Source organism: Mastigoproctus giganteus, chromosome 14, assembly GCF_048544385.1.
Source record: "Mastigoproctus giganteus isolate SK-2022 chromosome 14, ASM4854438v1, whole genome shotgun sequence".
NCBI lineage: Eukaryota > Metazoa > Arthropoda > Arachnida > Uropygi > Thelyphonidae > Mastigoproctus > Mastigoproctus giganteus.
The window spans coordinates 46,426,184-46,448,180 of record NC_143588.1 but is presented as its reverse complement, the minus strand read 5'-3'; the positions used below and the strand labels follow the sequence as shown (position 1 = coordinate 46,448,180).

The window sequence follows — 21,997 nt, the reverse complement described above, 5'->3', positions numbered from 1 at the left end:
ATGGAATAGGGAAAGAACATCTTATTTAATTTGGTGAGGTTATAGGTAAAAAAAAAAATAAATAATAACTTTCTAATACTGTCATGTAATGGCAAAGTGTTTCATTGCTTTTTGTTGTGCATGCGATCAAGAAATCAGCAGAGGTTTTGTAATGTAATGTTTTGTAATGTTAATATTTTGCAATTAACTGCTATTAAGGGAACTTAGTACACCACAATAATTACATTTTATTAACTGCCCTCAATAGCAGTTATTCTTAAGTACTGTTATGGTGGTCACAAATGTTCTCTGGTAGTGAAATATGTAAGTGCCACTTTTCTGACAACAAATACCTCATGTATTGAAATTATTTGTCATGATATGTACTGGATTTCAAATTAAAAATACCAAAAATTGGTATTTTTAATTTGAAATCCCAGTGCATATCATTTTAACATTTAACTAATTTCAAACATTGTGCTGGTTTCTCTGAGTTCTGTAATCTTGTATCCTAAGTTCATAGGATACAAAGTTCATGGGGGAAAAAATTGTAATAGTCACTATTTTGAATTAAACAGAGGATTCTTGAATTATCCAAACTCTATTGCATTAAGGAAAAATTGTGTAAAGGCCACCACATCTCAAACACAAATACCACTTCTGTTGTAAGTGATATTTGTGTTTGAGATGTGGATAATGATGTGAATAATAGGTAAAAGTTATTTGCTTAAATTGATTTCTCCATTTTATTACTGATAATGTATAAATTTATTTTTAATAGGGAGAACGTGGTGAACCTGGATCTCCAGGTCGAATTGGTCAAAGGGTAAGTTTTATATTCACAATTTATATAAGAAAAGTTGATTAACTTAAAAAAATTACAAAATTATATTCTCCTGTTTCCAATGTCTCTACTTGAGAATTGCCTTTTCTCAGTTTGAAATGATGTCTCTCCACACTCTCACACACAGTACTCACCATCATAACCTGTCTTGCCAGTAGGGTTTGAAATGAAAATGAAGTATCAGTTCTCTGAGAATGTATATAAAATATATAAAAATAAGAATAAATTTAACATTTAACTAATTTCAAAACCTGAATCACCAACTTTGATCATTGTAGTAATTGTCATTCACATTCATTGTCTTGTATCTCATTCCATATATACATCAATTGTTATTAGTTTCAAGGAATCAAAGTAACACATCTAAATGAAGCAAATATATAAATATACACTTATAATTTGCTTCATTCAAGTTTCATCATCAAACATTGTGGTGATTTCTCTGAGTTCTGTAAATGACTCTTGAATGGCAACTGTGTAGCATACTATGTTTTATATGATACTTTTCTATCTCAAAGATTTTAATGATAGAGATAGATTCTCTTAAATGGTATGCCTGCTGGAGGTAGTAGTAGTAATGGCAAATGATTCAAAAAAGCAAGCTTATATAGTCGCCAAAAAAAAAAAATCCTTACCCTCCAACAGTTTGTCTAGTTCTCCCTTGAATTTATACAGTCCATCCACTTCTACCCACAACAGATGTGAAACTTGTTCCAACAATCAACCACCCACTGGCTGAAGCCAAACTTCCGTACATCTATTCTGCAACCAATCCTTCCTCAACTTGAATTTATGCCCCCTCTCACGTGTAGTCTCAGTAAGTGGAAGCATGAAATTAACATTCAGCTTCTCTAATCCATTCAAGGCTTTAAACACCTCAATCAGATCTCCCCACAGGTGGGGGGCACCTCCGTGGGCAGGAGCAGCAGTGCGTAGCACATACTTCTTGATTAGACCGGGGTTCGAGCCCGTGAGCCACCAAATACGGAGGATGCGGGAAAGGTCAGGGAATGACCACCGCATATCCCCGGAGCAATAGGGCCTTAGTTGCTAATGCTCCTAAAAACCAAATAACCCCACAGGTGCCTGGTCTCGAGACACTGCAGTTTTCAGAACTGAAGCCTTTCTAGGTAAGAGCACCCTTTTGTTTCCTTCACCAATCTGGTTGCCCTTCTCTGCACCTGTTCCAGCAGATCTACATCCTTCTTAAAGTGAGGCCTCTATATCTGTATACAGTACTCAAGATGCAGCCTAACCAATGCTTATACAAAGGGATAATCACCTACTTATCCCTGCTAGAAAAGTTTCTGTATATCATTGACAAAACCCCATGTGCTGTCCTGGCAGCATGTCTGTACTGCTCAGAGAATTTCATGTCTGATTGCACAATAACTTCCAGGTATTTTTCATTCTCCACTACCCCTGAGTGTAGTACCATATGGTTGATAAGTTACTCTGGGGTTACTACTATACATGTGCAGTACATTGCATTTGCCAATGTTAAACTTCAACTATCAAATGTACGGTTCTGCACATGAGTAGCAGTAACCCCATAGTAACTTATAAACTGTGTGCCACTACACTCAGGGTAGTGGGGAATGAAAAATAGTTCTGTAAGCAATAATAATATTAGAATTAAAAATAGCAAAACAGTTCAAAGAATTGAACTTAGGTAGTGTCTGCCATTAAAATTTTGGGGATGAATAAGATCATCTTTAATTGATAAATTGGATGTTATCAGATTGGTTAGTCTTAAACTTGCATCTAAATCCCTGTCATTATTTCCTAAAGCACATTGTCTACAAGGAAAATCATATTCCATTGAAGATCTGAAGGGTGAAATTACAGCTGCTGTGAAGAGGAGCGCTGAAAAAATACTAACTGCTTTGTAGTTACAGTAAACATCATTCAACATCTGCTTATTGTCTTGAATGCATTTTTGCTGGCCCTTGCAGATAGCACAGTAAAATATAATCACTGCCATCTTCACAGCTGGTGGAAAAGACCTGAGTTTGAATCCCATCAATGATGCAAAGAATTTTTTATTGGCCTTTTTCACAATGTGGTGGAATTGGTTAGTCTCAGGCAAGGTTAGCATGGTTTTTACCTCCTGGAAAGTTGAGTTTATCATCCAGCAAACAGACAAATTGACCAAAGAACATGTGCAATTTACAGACATAATATATATGGTGCAGTATAGTCTAAGTCAGTGATGCACCTAAAACCTCTACAGCAATATCTAAATATATTTCTTGACTAAATGTCTAAGTGTATGAAAAGGTTGTTTATGCATGGGTAATGCATTACCCATGCATAAACAACCTTTTCATACTCTTAGACATTTAGTAAAGAAATATAATTAGATTAAATGATGCACACCATCAAGCATCTTTCATATTGTGCAGTTATACTTCATAACCTGGTTGTCACTATTGCAACAACAGGGTACCTGCCCAACCACCGATGAATAAACCAAAAAGCTTCGAAACGGTGCCATCTGGGTGGTGGTATCTGCTGAGAATAAGTAACATTAGTCTTCACCACTGGTGAAGCGTTACTTATTCAAAGCAGTGCAATACCTTGGCAACTCGTTTTGAAGGTGTTCACAATATATGAGATATAATTAAACGATGCATGCATACTACCTGGGTAGTAGAAATGATGGAAGTGTATTACCCATGCATAAACAACCTTTTCAACAACAACATGGCTTTGCTTGACTCTAATATTGTACGTGTTTACCCTTTAGCAAGTGTACTAGGTTCAAATCCAACAACTGGCCTAATGAATCTGATGAGTATAATGAGCAGTTGTGCAGACAAATAGAATGGGCCAGTAAATCAGAGTATCTTATAATGGGGGATTTTAATTTCCCAGAGATTGACTGGAATTTGTGGGTTAGTCACTCACACACTAGCAAGGCTTTTGTTGATTTATTGGATGATTGTTTTCTACAGCAGCATGTTCGGGAGGCAACTAGAGGGAGTAATACTCTTGATCTGATTATCAGTAGTGATTCTTCATGCATTAAGAATCTACAGATAAAGGAACCACTAGGTGGCAGTGATCACAGTGCGCTAAAGCTGGATTTACTCTTTTTTTTTCTTTTTCCATAGTTGTTGGCGGGATTCAAACCCGCGACCTTTGGGTTGCCAGGCAGGCACTTTACCCACCCGGCTAGCCCAGTCGGCTGGCGATTTACTCAAAGAGGTAACTACAATCAGGGGTAAAGGGAAGGGTTTTTACTTTCATAAAGGTGACTATGGTGGTCTGAGACAGTAGTTAAATTCTGTGAGACCAACTAATGATGTTACTAACAGCAAATTCAAAATGGGAAGCATTCAAAGAATTAATCTTGAACTTATATTGGAAGATACTAGACTTTTCATACCAACTAAGAAATATTGTTCAAGATTTAGGCCTAAATGGATGTCAGATGAACTAGTGAGACATGTTATTTGTTATTTTTTTTTTAGGAGCATTAGCAACTAAGGCCATATTGCTCTGGTATATGCGGTGGTCATTCCCTGACCTTTCCGCATCCTCCGTATTTGGTAGTGACAGGCTCAAACCCCGGTCTAATCAAGAAGCGTGTGCTATGCATTGCTGCTCCTTCCCACCTGGCTACGGAGGCAGCCAGTTAGTTAGACCTGTAGCAGAGAAGAAAAATGCATGGGACACACATAAATTAACAGGTGACAGAGAAGCCTATGATAGATATAAACTAGTCTGTAACAAAATCACAAAGGAGGTTAGGCAGTCAAAGGTAGATTACGAGAAATCATTGGCAAAGAATGCAAAGGAAAACAGCACAGAGTTCTTTACTTATGTAAACTCTAGAAGGAAGGGGATGAATCAGATTGGTCTACTTGATATCGATTCTTCATCTGTTGATGATCCTGCTCAGGTAGCTAATAAACTATATGAATATTTTGCATCTACATTCACACATGAGGAGTTATTCAGGGAGGGGAATGCCAGAGGTATATTAAACTCTGGCAGTAAGCTAGATAATCTTATAATAACTGAGAGTAAAGTGGAGAAGAAATTATTGAAGATTGTTGAATAAGGAAGGCACCTGGGGTGGATGGAATCTATCCAATTATATTAAAGGAGGCAGCAAAAGAAGTGAGCAAACCCTTAGTCATAATTATGAGAACTTCATTGGACTCAGGGGAGGTACCCATGGACTGGAGATTTGCAAATGTGATCCCAATCCACAAAGTCTAGTTTAACTTCTGTTCCAGGGAAATTAATGGAGGCACTGGTTAAAGAAGCATTGCAGGATCATCTAGACAAGATTGAGTTATAGCTGGGACACAGCATGGATTTCTTAAGGGGAAGTATTGTCTGATCAATTTGATTGGATACTATGATGTGGTCACAAAGGAACTGGATGCAAAGAATAATTTTGATATCATATATTTGGATCTTAGAAAGGCTTTTGATACTGTTGCACATGGAAGACTTCTGCACAAATTGCAGCAGTGTGGCATTGTAGAAAAATTGCTGCTATGGATAAATGGATGGTTGAGTGGGAGAAGACAGAGAGTGGTAATTAATGGACACTGTTCTTCATAGACTAATGTTATTAGTGGAGTCCAACAGGGTTCAGTGTTGGGTCCATTGTTGTTTTCTGTATTCATTAGTGATATTCGTTATGGTATATCAGGCTTAATGTCCAAGTTCGCAGACTATACGAAGGTTGGCAGGGTTGTTAATGACAGTACGCTGCTGCAACAGGATCTAGAAAATTTGAGCAGATGGGCTGAGAGGTGGCAACTGAAGTTTAACATAGACAAATGTAAAGTACTGCATATGGGAAGCAGTAACCCCAGAGTAATGTATTAACTGTGTGGTACTACACTGACAGTGATAGAGAGTGAAAAGGACCTGGGGGTAATTGTGTAGGCAGATATGAAGTTTTCTGAGCAGTGCAGACGGTCTGCAAGAGTAGCTCATGGTGTCTTGTCAATGATATACAGGAATTTTTCTAGCAGGGATAAGGAGGTGATAATCCCCTTGTATAATTCAATTGTCAGACCACACCTTGAGTACTGTATACAGGCTAGAAGCCTCATTTTAAGAAGGATGTAGAGCTCTTTGAACGAGTACAGAGAAGGGCAGCAAGATTAGTGAATAGAACAAGGGGTTTCTCTTACGAAGAAAGGCTTAAGTTTTGCAAATTACAGTGTCTGGAGGCTAGGCACCTGCGAGGTGATCTGATTGAGGTGTATAAAGCCTTGAATGGTTTGAGCATGCTCAGTGCTGATGGGATTCTTCCTCTTGCTCAGAATAATCGCCTGAGAGGGCATAAATTAAAATTGAGGAAAGACAGTTGTAGAATAGATGTGTGGAAGTTTGCCTTTAGCCAGCAGGTGGTTTATTGCTGGAACAAACTTCCATCTGTCGTTGTAGAAATTGATAGCTTAAAGAGGTTCAAGGCAGAACTAGACAAACATTTGGAGTGAGTGGATGGGTGAAATAAGAAGGGTGTGTGTGTGTGTGTTTTTTATGGTTTATTTATTTGTTTTTGGCTGATGTTATGTAAATTTGCTTTCTTGCATCATGTGCTTTTTCTAATGCTAATCCTAATTTTGTATGCCAATCAGTTTTTGGGTTAAAAAAAGGTAAGAAATAATGTAAAATGAGAAACTTTAAAATTTTTTCTTAATTCTGACATTATATATAATAAGAATGTAAAACATCATTAAAAATAAGACTAGTTATCCAAAAAGAATTTCTCATCTACCTTAGATCAAACCGGGGGGGGAGGATAAACTCCATGGTGGATAAGAAAAAGAAGACCCTAAGGTAGATGAGAAAAATAATTTTTTTGTCTGCCTTAGGGCCATATCTCTTGGGTAGCAAAGGAGGAGAGTAAACTCTGTGGACATTTAACGGAGGAGCAGGCACTTTTGGTGCCATAAAGAATTTTTTACTTTCCAATTAAAATATAATTAAAATTAACACTGATGTAAATTTAATACTTAAAGATATATGTACAAAACACTCCACAGTTACCAGCTAATGGATTAATGACACCAAACTCATCCATGTCAGTGCAGTACTTCAAAAAATGTACTCATTCAGAACTGCTGCATCATTTCTTGATGACTGTATACGAAAAACTAGAGATACATATTAAATGAATATGGATTTTTAGTTACTGATTTTAATGAGATTTTAGATGGCTTAACAAATCTTTCTAAATGATCAAAAATTTATAAAATTTCATAATTTTTATACTGGGCAGATGGATGAACATAGCAGAGAGAATAGGCACTTTAACATGAATGCACCTACTATATATGATGCAATATAGTCTAAGTCAATATAGTCTCAATGTTGTTATTGTCAGTACCATAAAAAACAATATAATTCTTAATTGCAGTTTGGTCAGATATCAATTTGCTTATAAGAATTAGTGTATGAATCAGTATATTATTCTAAAAGCTTTTATACAAAGTCATTTTTATGACTTTGTATAAAAGTAAAAATTTTATTGCTCGGTGATCCTTGTGGAACAAGCAAATACATGAGCTGTGTTGCAGTTACTAATAGTAGAAACAGTTTCAGATATTCTTGCATGTATACTAATGCTAGGTGCATAGTAAATAAATTTGATGAATTTGAAGTACTGATCAAATCATCATTAGCATTAGCATTAGTATAGGCATATGATGCAAGAAAGCAAGCTTATGCAGCATCAGCCAAAAAAAAAAAAAAAAAAACTCACTTCCACTTCACCCCTCTGTTCGTTCAAAAAAATACCTGTCCAGCTGAGCCTTAAATTTATATAGGCTATCAGCTTTCACGACAAGGAATGGAAGTCTGTTCCACCAACCAACTACCCACTGGCTAAAGGCAAATTTCCGCACGTCTATCCTACATCTGTCTTTCCTCAATTTGAATTTATGCCCTCTCAGGTGATTATTCTGAGCAAGAGGAAGAATCCCGTCATATGCAGACATTGTGGAGATATCAGAGACATGGCATTACTCAGATATAGGGGATTCAAAATTTGAATATGGGGTTACAACGAGGATCATATACTAAGTTAGATAGGACAAGGGTGGGGGAGGGATTAGGCTCTTAGTTAAGAAGCACATAAAATCCAAGGTTGTGCCTCTAGTGAACAGTGGCGGTCAGTGCAGTGTTAAGTCTGGTGTGACATAAACACCGAGAAAAAAAATGAGGTTAGGAGTGTGTTATAGGCCTAATGACTGTATAACAAACAAATGTACAGACATATAGTGTGCCAATAAATCAGAATGTCTTATAATGGGGGACTTTAACTTTCCATATATTGGCTGGATCTTGTGGATTAGTCACTCATGCAGTAGCAAGAATTTTCTGGATTTATTGGATAATTGTTTGTTACACCTGCATGTAGTAGTAGTAATAGAGGCATGTGATGCAAGAAAGCAAGCATATAAGCTTATGAGTAAAGTGGAGGAGAAATTGTTGAAGATAAACACAAGAAAGGTACCTGGGGTGGTGGAATCTATCCAGTTATATTAAAAGCAAAGGAAGTAAGCAAACCCTTAGTCATAATTATGAGAGCTTCCCTGGACTCAGGGGAGGTACCCATGGACTGGAGATGTGCAGATATGAATCCAATCCACAAAGGAGAATCAAAGGGAGACACAGATAATTACAGATCTGTTAGTTTAACTTCTGTTCCAGGGAAATTAATGGAGGCACTGGTTAAAGAAGCATTGCAGAATCATCTAGACAAGACTTCAGTTATAGCTGGGACACAACATGGGTTTGTTAAGGGGAATTCTTGTCTGACTAATTTGATTGGATACTATGATGTAGTCACAAAGGAACTGGATGCAAAGAATAACTTTGATATCATATATTTGGATCTTAGAAAAGCCCTTGATACTGTTGCACATGGAAGACTGCTGCACAAATTGGAGCAGTGTGGCATTGGAGGCAAATTGCTGCTATGGATAAAGGGATGGATGAGTCGGAGAAGACAGAGAGTGGTAATCAATGGACACTGCTCTTCGTGGACTAATGTTATTAGTGGAGTCCCTCAGGGTTCGGTGTTGGGGTCATTGTTATTTTCTGTATTTATAAATGATATTGATGATGGTATATCAGGCTTAATGTCCAAGTTTGCAGACGATATGAAGGTTGGCAGGGTTGTTAATGACACTAATGCAACACTACTGCAACAGGATCTAGAAAAGTTGAGCAGATGGGCTGAGAGGTGGCAAATGAAGTTTAACAGTGACAAATGTTAAGTACTACATATGGAAAGCAGTAATCCCAGAGTAATGTATCAACTCTGTGGTACCACATTGACAGTGGTAGAGAATGAAAAGGACCTGGGGATAATTGTGCAGGCAGATATGAAATTTTCAGAGCTGTGCAGATGGTCTGCAAAAGTAGCTCATCGTGTCTTGTCACTGATATACAGGAATTTTTCTAGCAGGGATAAGGAGGTGATTATCCCCTTGTATAATGCAATGGTCAAACCACACCTTGAGTACTGTATACAGGTCTGGAGGCCTCATTTTAAGAAGGATGTAGAGCTGTTGGAATGAGTACAGAGAAGGGTAACAAGATCAGTGAATGGAACAAAGGGTTGCTCTTACGAAGAAAGGCTTAAGTTTTGCAAATTACAGTGTATGGAGACTAGGCACCTGCGAGGTGATCTGATTGAGGTGTATAAAGCCTTGAATGGTTTGAGCATGCTCAATGCTGATGGGATTCTTCCTCTTGCTCAGAATAATCGCCTTAGAGGGCATAAATTCAAATTGAGGAAAGATGATTGTAGGATAGATGTGTGGAAGTTTGCATTTAGCCGGCGGGTGGTTGATTGCTGGAACAAACTTCCATCTGTCGTTGTAGAAGTTGATAGCTTAAATAGATTCAAGGCAGAGCTTGACAAACATTTGGAGTGAGTGGATGGTTGAAATAAAGGTTTTTTTTTTTTTTTTTTGTTTTGTTTTGGCTAATGCTATATAAGCTTGCTTTCTTGCATCATGTGCCTTTGCTAATGCTAATGTAGCATCAGCCAAAAAAAAAAAAAAAAAAAAAAATTCACACAACCATTCCCTCTAAAGGTTTGTCCAGTTCTTCCTTGAATTTATTTAAGCCATCAACTTCCACAAGATCAGATGAAAGTTTGTTCCAGCAATTAACTATCCGCTGGCTAAAGGAAAATTTTTGTTCATCTGTTCTACAATTGTCTTTCCTCAATTTGAATTTATGCCCCCTTAGATTCATAATCTGAGTAAGTGGAAGAATCTCATCAGAATTCAGCATGCTCAACCAATTCAAGGCCTTATACACCTCAATCAGATCACCTCGCAGGTGCCTAGTATCCAGCTGCTGCAATTTGCAGAACTTAAGCCTCTCTTGGTAAGAGGACCCTTTCAGTTCCATTACCAATCTTGTTGCCCTTCTCTGTACACGTTCAAGCAAATCTACATCCTTCCTAAAATGAGGCCTTCAGACCTGTACACAGTACTCAAGGCATGGCCTGACCATTGCCTTATACGAAAGGATAATCTCCACCTCTTTCCTGCTATCAAAATTCCTGTATATTATTGACAAAACCCCATGACCTACTCTTGCAGCCTATCTGCATTGCTCAGAAAACTTCATATCTGACTGCACAATTACTCCCGGGTCTCTTTCATTTTTTACCATCCTAAGTGTAGTACCACACAGTTGGTACATTCCTGTGGGGTTACTTCTACCAGCTAAGCCTGATATACTTTCATCAATATCATTGATAAATATACAAATCAACAGTGTGATAAACACCGAACTCTGTGGGACTCCAGTAATAACAGTCCATGAAGAGCAGCGTCCATTGATTACATCTCTCTGGTCTTCTCCCACTCAACCACCCTTTTATCCATTGTAGCAACTTACCCTTAATACCATTCAGCTCTAATTTGTGCATTAGTATTCCATGTGCAACAGTGTCAAAAGCTTTCCTGAAATCCCAGTATATGATATCAAAATTATTTTTTGCATCTGGTTCCTTTGTAACCACATCATAGTATCCAATCAAATTTGTTAGACAAGACTGTCTCTTAAATAACCCATGCTGTGTCTGAATTATTGCTGCAGTCTTGTCTGGTTGATCCTGCAATGCATCTTTAACCTTTGACTCCATTATTTTACCCAGAACAGAAGTTAAACTAACTGGTCTGTAATCAATTGTGTCAATTGGGGATACATTTGCACATCTCCAGTCTGTGGGGATCTTCCTCTGAGACCAAGGATGCTCCCAATAAATCCACAAAATGTGAGAGAGGCAACAAGAGAAAGCAGTACTTTTGATCTGATTATCAGCAGTGACCCATCATGCATTAAGAATCTGCAGATAACAGTCCCAGCCGACCGGGCTAGCCGAGTGGGTAAAGTACCTACCTGGCAACCCAAAGGTCGCGGGTTCGATTCCCGCCTCGGGCTTGGATCAGAGTACTGCAAAAACCTTGGGAGGTGCAATATGGCCACAGAAGCCGATGCGCCAACAACTACCAAAAAAAAAAAAAAAAAAAAATAACAGTCCCACTAGCTGATAGTGGTCATAGTGTATTGATGTGAGATTTACTTAAAGTTGTAACCACTGTCAAAGGCAAGGAAAAGGGCTTTTACTTTGAAAAAGGTGACTACAGCAGGCTCAGGCTGTTTTTAAATTCTGTGCAGTGGGACCAACAGCAAATTAACTTAACAGAACTTAACTAAAACTTAACATTGACAAATGTAAAGTACTACATATGGGAAACAGCAACCCCAGAGCAATGTATCAACTCTGTGGTACTACACTGACAGTGGTAGAGAATGAAAAGGACCTGGGGGTAATTGTGCAGGCAGATATGAAGTTCTCTGAGCAGTGCAGACGGGTTGCTAAACTCAAGAAGGAAAGGGATGAATCAGATTGGTCCACTGGATATTGATGGTTCAACAGTTGAGGATCCTGCTCAGGTGGCTAACAATCTAAACGAGTATTTTGCATCTACATTCACGCATGAGGAGTTATTCAGGAAGGAGAATGATGTTGGTAAAGTAAACATTGGCAGTGGGCTGGATGATTTTGTAATAACAGAGAGGAAAGTGGAGGAGAGATTGTTGAGGATAAACATAAAAAAGGCACCTGGGGTGGATGGGATCTATCCAGTTATATTAAAGGAGGCAGCAAAGGAAGTAAGCAAACCCCTAGCCATAATTATGAGAGCTTCTTTGGACTCAGGGGAGGTACCCATAGACTGGAAATGTGCAAATGTAACCCCAATTCACAAAGGAGGATCAAAGGTTGACACAAGTAATTATAGACCTGTTAGTTTAACTTCTGTTCCAGGTAAATTAATGGAGGCACTGGTTAAAGAAGCACCGCAGGATCATCTAGACAAGAATTCAGTTATAGCTCAGACGCAGCATGGTTTTGTTAAGGGCAGGTCTTGCCTGACCAATTTGATTGGATACTATGATGTAGTCACAAAAGAACTGGATGCAGGGAATAACTTTGATATTATATATTTGGATCTTAGAAAGGCTTTTGATACTGTTGCACATGGAAGACTGCTGCACAAATTGGAGCAGTGTGGCATTGGAGGCAAATTGCTGCTATGGATAAGGGGATGGTTGAGTGGCAGAAGACAGAGAATGGTAATCAATGGACACTGCTCAACGTGGACTAATGTTATTAGTGGAGTTCCTCAGGGTTCAGTGTTGGGTCCGTTGTTGTTTTCGGTGTTTATGAATGATATTGATGATGGGATATCAAGTTTAATGTCCAAGTTTGCAGATGATACAAAGGTTGGCAGGGTTGTTAAGGACACTACTGACGCTATGCTGCTGCAACAGGATCTGGAAAGGTTGAGCAGATGGGCTGAGAGGTGGCAAATGAAGTTTAACATTGACAAATGTAAAGTACTACATATGGGAAACAGTAACCCCAGATCAACGTATAAACTCTGTGGTACTACACTGACAGTGGTAGAGAATGAAAAGGACCTGGGGGTAATTGTGCAGGCAGATATGAAGTTATCTGAGCAGTGCAGATGGGCTGCAAGAGTAGCTCATGGAGTATTGTCAATGATATACAGGAATTTTTCCAGCAGAGATAAGGAGGTGATTATTCTGTGCAGTCAGTTATAAAGTTCTCTGAGCAGTCCAGATGGGCTGCTACTAGGACTGCTCATGCTATTTTGTCAATGATATACAGGATTTTTCCTGTACATATGAGGAGGTCATTATCTCATTGTATAAGGCAGTGGTTAGGCCACATCTTGAATACTGCATACATATCTGGAAGCATCATTTTAGGAAGGTTGTGGAACTGTTTCAGTGGGTGCAGAGAACAGTAATGAGATTGGTGAGGTGAGCAAGAAGGTGCTCTTACCAGGAAAGGCTTCAGTTTTGCAAATTGCAACATCTGGAGATTAGGCACCTGCAAGGAGATCATATTGGGGGTGTTTAAGGCCCTGAATGGACTGAATAAGCTCATTGTTGATGTAATCCTTCCCCTTGCTCAGACTACACACAAACATGAGAGGGGATAAATTCATTTTGAGGAAGGATGGTTGCAGGTCAGATATGTGGAAATTGCCTTAGCCAGGGGGCGATTGCTTGTTGGAACAAACTTCGATCTGGTATTGTGATAGTTTTTCTTTCCCATCTGGTGTTGTAATAGTTCTTTAAATTTATTTAAACCACAAAAGTTGGGTAGTATGAATAAATTCAAGGAAAGACTGGATAAACTGTTAAAGAGGGGACGATAGGTGAAATGAAAAGTGTTGGCTGCTTTTTGTAAAGTGTTTGCTGATGCTGTTTTAGCTTGCTTTCTTGAATTATTTGCCATTATTACTACTACTACTACTAATAATAATACACAGTATATTCAGTAACTTTTCTTAAATTTTCAGGGTCCTCCTGGTGAGCCAGGGTCTCATGGTTCTCCAGGTTCTCCTGGACCTCCTGGTCCCCCTGGAGAAGTAAGTGTCTGTTTTTTAATGTGCATGCGATATCATTCTTATTTTATTGTAACGTTAATATGAAGTTTTTATTACATCATTATCTCCTAAAAATATTTTTTTTGATTAACCAAAATGTTATTGCCAGTAGCATCAAAAAAATATAATTCTTAATTACCATTTGGTCAAAAATCAAATTGACAATAAGATTTAGTGTATATATCAGTATCTACTCTAAAAACTAAAATTTTCACACAATTTTTGTTATGATTACAAAAGCCATTAATTTGACTTCTCCATTGGATGGGACTGTCTTCATTTAGATACTCATTTAATACTCAAAATGTGTAGCCTGTATGTAATTCAACCTTATAGACATATTTGTTGTTGTTGTTTGTAGTTTTGTGGCGCAAAAGCTGCTTCGGTTGTATTGCGCTAATTATAGACATATAGACATCTTTATGCCATATAAACAACTTATAGACATCTTTTCTTAATGGCTAAAATAAATAAAAGATTCTACTCCTATTCCTTCCCCCCACTCACATATTCACATGATTCCTAAGTTAAAATACCTATAAAGTCTTAATTCCCCAAGTTAGCAACTATAAATTACCAGTCTGATAACTTGAGCAGTGCCAATATTATTATCTACTTAAAATATATGAAAACCAATATTTTGATTTTCAAATATTTGTTTGTTTATGTTAGCCTTTGCTAATGTAAATGACAGTTTTTCTGTAAGCTTGGATATATGTTCATTATGTCTTAGCTAATGTACATATATCTCCTTCTGTTTGAGCCTCAAGTGCCATGCAATAGTGCCAGTCAATTTTTTCTGTGCAATTTATGGAGACCTTTGTCCAAGTGATAGTTATTTCTTTTCTAGTGCAATTTTCTCTTTAATCCGAGTATTTCTGCATTTGAAAGGTTTTCAAGTAAGAGCCCAAAATGGAAATCCAACTTTCTTTTCTTAGTGTGGTATTTTGAGGTTGTCACAGACATTCTCTCAGATATGCTTGTTCATTGTTTGGTTTTTAGGAGCATTAGCAACTAAGGCCATATTGCTCCGGGATATGCGGTGGTCATTCCCTGACCTTTCTGCATCCTCCGTATTTGGTGGTGACGGGCTCGAACCCTGGTCTAATCAAGAAGCATGTGCTACGCACTGCTGCTCCTTCCCACCTGGCTATGGAGGTGCCACTCAGATATGCCAGACAAGCTGTACTTGCTACCTGGGAGTCTAAAACACTGATGGAACTGATATTCGGGTGACACTCAAGTCAAGTAGACCCAATTTCGGCGAAGTCCGGAAGCTCTGTGACAGCCAAATCCTCTGCTTGCACCTTCACAATGGTGGGACTGTTAGTAATCTTGGGTATAACCTCCATGCACAAGTACATGGTGGGTTACCACCCAGGTGTGAACCAACGTAAGCATGGGTCGAGGTGTGGCGCCCACACCACATGGAGGAATGCTGCCCCTCTATGTTACCAGGCAGTACTAGGTTGTAGATTCTCTTCAACCACCACTTTGCTTATTGGAGGCTTGAAGTGGTGGAACCCATGTTTAGTCTCTAGAGCTAAGTTCCTGTCAACCCTTCCCTATCTCTTCCATCATGCAGTATGATTGATGACTTTTGAGGTTATGATGAACATCGTGGCGAGATCCAATATTCCTTACATTTAGAGAGTACAGCTATAAAACAGTGTTCGCAGGCCGGCCGCTAGTTAGTACACCGGACCTATTGGTAACTCTCTAGGAGGCTTCAGGATCAGCTAGTGTATGATCTTGCTACCTCTACTCTGCCAGATAATGACTGGAGGGAGTCCGAGTAGTGTGTATGCGGAGAGCATTGTTGAGGCCACGTTATGTCAAGGATCTGGGTATATTCTTACCAAGTCTATGCTCTATCCAAAATTTCATTACTTCATACAGCATGTCCCACTCACTTTTTCTTATTATTGAATACACCATGAATTGTCAAACTAATAGAGCAAGCTTATCTGCTAAAAGATCTAAACCTTCCAAGCACTTTCTAATTCATTTCACAAATATACGTGGTCTCAAATCTAATCTGAACGATGTCCATTTCCACTTGCAGTCTGCCAAACCCCATGTACTTTTTCTGACAGAATCTCAGTTATCGGTTGATTAAACTACTACTCATCTCAGATGCCCAAATTATTCGCTGTATGATTCCTTTCGCCTCAAAGGTGGTACTTGTGCATATGTCCGTTCTGATATTCCCTGTCAGAGACTTGGCAATTTGGAATCTCCTCTCTTTGATCTTCTCTGGCTTAAAATCTCTCTACCTCATTGTGTCAAATTTATCTGTTGTCTCTACTGTTCTCCCACCTCCACTAATCACTTGGAGCTCTTTGACTTCCGCTCTTTGCAACTTGACTTTCTCCAGTCCAACTTTCCTAACAGTGGGGTAAATTTCCTTGGTGATTTTAATGTTCACAACTCCAGCTGGCTTCCATTTTCTAGTCATACCGACCCAGCTGGTCGAGATGCTGAGGCTTTTGCAATTACTAATGACCTTGCACAAATTGTTCATTTACCTACAAGAATACCAGACAATTCTAATCATACAGCCAATACACTTGATCTTTTTCTCACAAACAACCCTTCTAAGTAAACGGTTGAAGTGAGAGGTCCTTTAGGCACTTCAGATCACAACTTGGTGATTGTCTCTTCTCCAATGGAACCTTTATCTCATGGCTATTCCCAACCTCGTGTTGTTTGGCATTACACGAATGCAAAATGGGATGACCTGCGAGACTTCTTCTTTTCCTTGGTCGGATTACTGTTTCAAAACTTCTGATGTCAACATTTGCTCAGATCGTGACAGTGAAATTATTCTTGCAGGAATGGAATCCTTTATCCCACACTCCTTTAAAATCTCGTCCTTTATCTAAACCTTTGAAACATGTTCAAAACAGTCCGAACACGTGCTGCCACCAGCCAACATCCATTTACTGTCCAATTCCAAACTCACAGAACCAACTTTTCATCTTCCTTGTTTATTCATCCAACTGCCGTTTTCTGGAACAATCTTCCTTCATACGTATTTCCTGAAAATTACAGTCTACAGAAGTTAAGTCCATTGGCAACAAATATCTTCTTTTGTCTTCTCAACCTCCAACCCAAGCACGGTACTAAGTACTATAGGAAAAATGTTTATTTATTAACTTTTACTAACTGAACTAACTTCAATAACTGATTTGTCACTGGTGGCACTACTCTTTCCATGTGGCAGGGCTGGAAACCTGAGAGAAGAAAGCCATGTTCCCAGGGCTAAAAGGAAGAAAAGTGTATAACAACAAATAGTTCCATGATGAATCTTTTGATCCAGGCAAGATGAACCAAATGCATCTAATGCAAAAAAAAAAAAAGAACAAACAAACAGAGACCTTTGCCGTTTTTTTTTTTTTTTTTTTAATATTTCACTCATTGACAGACCATCCACTGAGTAAGCTTTTTGTATTATTAATTCATAAATGTGTTGAAAGTGGGGCTGGCCCTCCAAAAAGTTTCTTGTTGAAATGACCAAACATAGACATGCTGAGAGACTACTGAAATTATCTACATTTGGTAAAATTCCCACAAAGGTTACCCCATATGCCACCTTGAACTCCTCTAAAAGGGGGTTACAGCAGACAGATATGCTTGATGTATCAGGGGAGGAAATTGTACAGAAAATAAAAGATCAAAATGTAGTGAATGCTAAAAGAATAGTTATAGAAGACAGATTACTTGTTCCTACTCGCACAGTCATCATCAATTTCAAAACTCCAGATCTGCTGACGACTATAAAGGCTTGGTACCTAAGGTGCCAGGTCCAACCACATTCCTAACCCAATCCAATATGTAGCAACCTGTGCATCAGATAAATCTAAAGAACATGCCCATGAAAGTTTGTTCCTCGCAAATCCAGAGTTGTCCAAACTACTGTGTGGTAAACATACAGCCTTTACAAAGGATTGCACCCACTGGAAACATTTAAATTGTTTGAATTAAACATTTTGAATTTTTTTTGAGTATAATGTCTTGTGCTCATAATCAAAAAAAAAAAAGCTTCAGTTCCAGCTACATGATAAATTGTTAACGTATGCATAAGTAGCTCAAAAGCTGCATTGTTTATCAACATAGGCTGACTGCTCAGTATCTCCTAATATTTCAATATCTATTAGTTACGATTGCTATTCTCCTCACCAAAATAACAACTTCCCCAGCATGCCACATACACTGTGAATACACTGCTGATAATACCTCCAGATAAAAATCCTATTCAACAACCAATAGAATGAACCAGAAACTTTGAAGTAGGTGAAAGGTACATATTAGTACTGATGTAATGAATACTTGACAGTACTTGATGTGATGTAATTTTTAGTACAGGAGCATTACAAGGATTTGAAAATTAAAGAATTAAAGGAAGCCCTTGAGAAAATTGACCATGCACTTGAATATTTTTGTTAGAATGACCCTCTTCACGATCATGCAGCAAAAGTTCAAGACAAAGCTAAATACTACAACTCAATTTTATCTGAAAATATATGGCAAAAGAACCCAAAAACAACAACTCTGGATTCATTCTTTATTTGTAAAACTGAAAAATAGTGTAACTTCAATGAACTTTGCTTAACCTTACATTGTTCAACATATTATTATCATAAAAAATGTCTAATAAAATAATTGAGTAATTTTCAATTCCTTCAATCCATTTTTTACTATATACAAGTACATGATACACATCTCAAAAATTTGGGCCCCTTTTTTTAAGCAGATTTGTTTTTAGTGGAATTTTCTGGAAACAATTATCCTCATATAACGAGGATCCCCTATACTAGATGCCATGATGAAAATTCATATCAAGATGACATAATTCTTGAAATTCATATCAAGATGACATAATTCTTGAAATTCATTCCGAAGATGAGGTGGACACTGAAAGGCCATTATTCCCAAAAGAATGAGAAAAAAGTTGACAGGCACAAACTCTTCTTGTAAGCCAAAACAGTGTGCACACACTAATTCACTGGGACTCTCATGGACTTTGTGCTAACCTAGATGACATATATAATCTATAAGGTGAATACAAGCCAGTCATTCTTTGTCTTCAAGAAACAAATCTGACCAATCCAGTAACTCTGTCAATCAAATACTACATCATGTACTTGAAAGATAGGAACTCCTCTAGGCTAGCACATGGAGGAGTTGCACTGCTAGTGAATTCTACAATGTCTTCTAAACCTGTCCCTAGTAACATCTTTGGAGGCAGTTGCCGCCATGTTACTCTAAGATTAACAATAGTTTGTCCGTGGCTCTTGCCCAATCATGATTATACTCTTACTGAATTTGATAATTTAGTCATCTAGTTATCTGACCCTATTTTTATCATGGGTGACTGGAATGGACACTGCTACCTATGAGGTTCCCAATACCTAGACAAAAGAGGACAGCTAATAGAAAAATTTATGGAAAAATATAACTTGACATTTCTAAACAATGGTACTCACACATGTGCATATGCCATCTTGATTCAGTTAAGCAATTGACTTTTCAGTATATTCCCCAACATTATTTTCTCTCACAAAATGGACAGTTGCTAACATCCTTCTTAGCAGAGATCATCTGGTAATCTGTAAGCTCCGAATGAACCTCCCCCTCAAACTAACATATGAACAGCCAAGAAATTTGTCAAAGCAAATATGATAAAATATCAAAAAATTGCACATTAGATTTAACCATATCTCATACCACATGATTGATTGTGCAGTATATTATGTTACCCAATGACACCAGCAGAATCCACTATACCCAAGTCATCCACTAAAATCTGGATCCACCCTAAAGTGCAGTGGAATGATACTTGTAATGCAAGAAAAGAAAGGAATAAATATTGGAATTTATTTCATAATCATCTATTCACTACTATTCTCATACAGTTGTAGAAAGTGAGGGTAGAACTTGTCATATATGATGAATAAGTAAAAAAGAAGCATGTGCTCATTATGTTACTACTATAATTAGATCCACAGGTATTTCCTCAGTCTGGAACAAAATTAAAAGAATCAATGGTAAATACTCACCCATAAGCACTCTGGTACTACATGTGAACAGAGGAGAAGTTTTTAAGCATCATGACATTGCTAATGCTCTAGATGCATCATTTGAATCACTTTTTGCCATGACTGCTTATGAACCAGTCTTTCAGTTGCATGAAACCAGGACAGAAAAGACCAAATTGAACTTTAATTCTGTCTGCTAACTTCCACATAATTGTTCTTTTACAATGGCTGAACTGTGTAAGGTGCTAATGCAGTCAAAAAACAGTGCTGCAGGCACGTGGAATAATAAGTTCTTGATGGAACTTATTATTCCACAATTTTACATATCAATAAGGACTTTGTAATTATACTGTATAATGGAAATTTTTCAAATAAATATTATTCTATGAGCTGGTGTCATTATTATGTTGTTAGCCTCCCCAAAGCTAGGCGCATTATAACCAACGTAGTCCATGCACCATTAAACCCTAACACAACCAACCAACCAAGCCTCCCCAAAGCCAGGCAATGATCATACTGACCCAAAAAAAAATATTGTCCTATTGCCCTAACTAGTTGTTTAGGGGAAACATTAGAAACAATAATGAATGTTAGACTAACATGATTCCAACTGACTAAAAATATATTAAGTTCAAGTCAGTATTGGCTTCTGAAAAGTTAGATCAACACTTGGTCTTATGATCAAAGCTGAGTTAAATACTTGAGATGCTTTCTTCAAGATTGAACACTTAGTCATATGTCTGGACATCAAAATATCTTTCAGTGCAACATTGTGATATGGGATCCTTCAAGATATACAAGAATCTGGCCTTCACATTGTGGCTTGATTTCATAGACCACAATGCTCTCTGAATTGCACTTGGGCTTTTTGTATATCGCCTATTCAAAGCCTTTATACAGAAGCCTCTGAACCTCCACTTCATCTTTGCCAAGAAATTCTGCTACTGAAATCAGCACTCTCCCAAGTCATTCCATATTGCAATATATCTTCAAACCAAAGTGGAATAATCTGTACTAATCACATCAAAATAAACCATCTGGAATTAAGCTAAAAACATGCTGGGGATTAAATATGAACAATAAACTTCACGATACTAGTATGGAAATCCTGCCATGGAAAATGTCCCTGATATATCTAGATAACTATTTTCAGAAATGGGAAAAAACATCCTCCCAGGTTCTATTATTAGTCACTTACCCATAGCTTCACAACATAGCAACTACACTCAAGTATAGTTCTCCAGCCTCTCCTTCCATCAAAGATACCTTATGTTGATTATAAACCCATTATACAACAGACTTCTAAAAAGAAATGGTTAATTATTTGGAAAGAGCAAACAAACAAATTACTTGATCAAAATAAGCCCAAGCAATGGGGTTGAGTGTAATAAGGAATAGAAAGAGAGAAATCATACTTTCTAGATTATGAATTGGTCATACTCACATAACACATAGTTACTTGCTCACAAAATATGATCCTCCATACTGCAATAAATGTCAATCCCTGCAAACAGTAAAATATATCATCATAGAGTGTCTTTTGCATGTAAAGGAGCAGCAAATAGCATTTTCATCAAGAGGATATTGATGATCTTTTTATTTTTCTAAAACTGATCAGCAAATATCATTTTATCTGAAACTTCGTGAAATGTTATAAACGTGTTCCATCTAAGACTAATAAGCGAATTATGGTCTTACTGCTTATGCACTAACAAATCAAACAAATAACCACTTTCTGTTTGATATCCATTAACCTATCATTCACAATATCAATCAAAACATTATATGCTAGTGATACTGTGGTTCAGGCAATAATGAGATTGCAAGAAACTTTTCATTAACAAGTGTTCATCAGCCACTTTTAATTTTGAGAAAATCTGTTGTTATTCAGCAAAAGCAATGCAGACTACCAATACCAGCAATGGCAAACATTTTTCAGCTTGCATGCCAAAAATAAAATGAAACAGAAATTAAAAAAAAATTGTGTGCCATAGAAAAAAAAAAAAAAAAAAAAAAGATTAAATTAGTAGTTTTATTGATATAATAGGAGAATAATAATAGTTGAATGTTTCTAATGAGAAATTTGGTGTTCCTTAGAGGACTTAGATGTTGAGTAGATAACACATCTGTTTCTGGTTTATATT

The 21,997-nt window shown here is 37.5% G+C and overlaps 1 protein-coding gene across 1 annotated transcript in view; it reads left to right on the top strand.

Moving 5' to 3' along the window:
* Positions 1-21,997, top strand: part of LOC150075107 (uncharacterized) — a 617,581-nt gene that overhangs the window by 68,765 nt on the left and 526,819 nt on the right. Inside the window, exons 5-6 of the mRNA XM_090388926.1 lie at positions 761-805; positions 13,726-13,794. Coding sequence (XP_090245052.1) covers positions 761-805; positions 13,726-13,794 — 114 coding nt within the window. The remainder of the gene's footprint in view (positions 1-760; positions 806-13,725; positions 13,795-21,997) is intronic.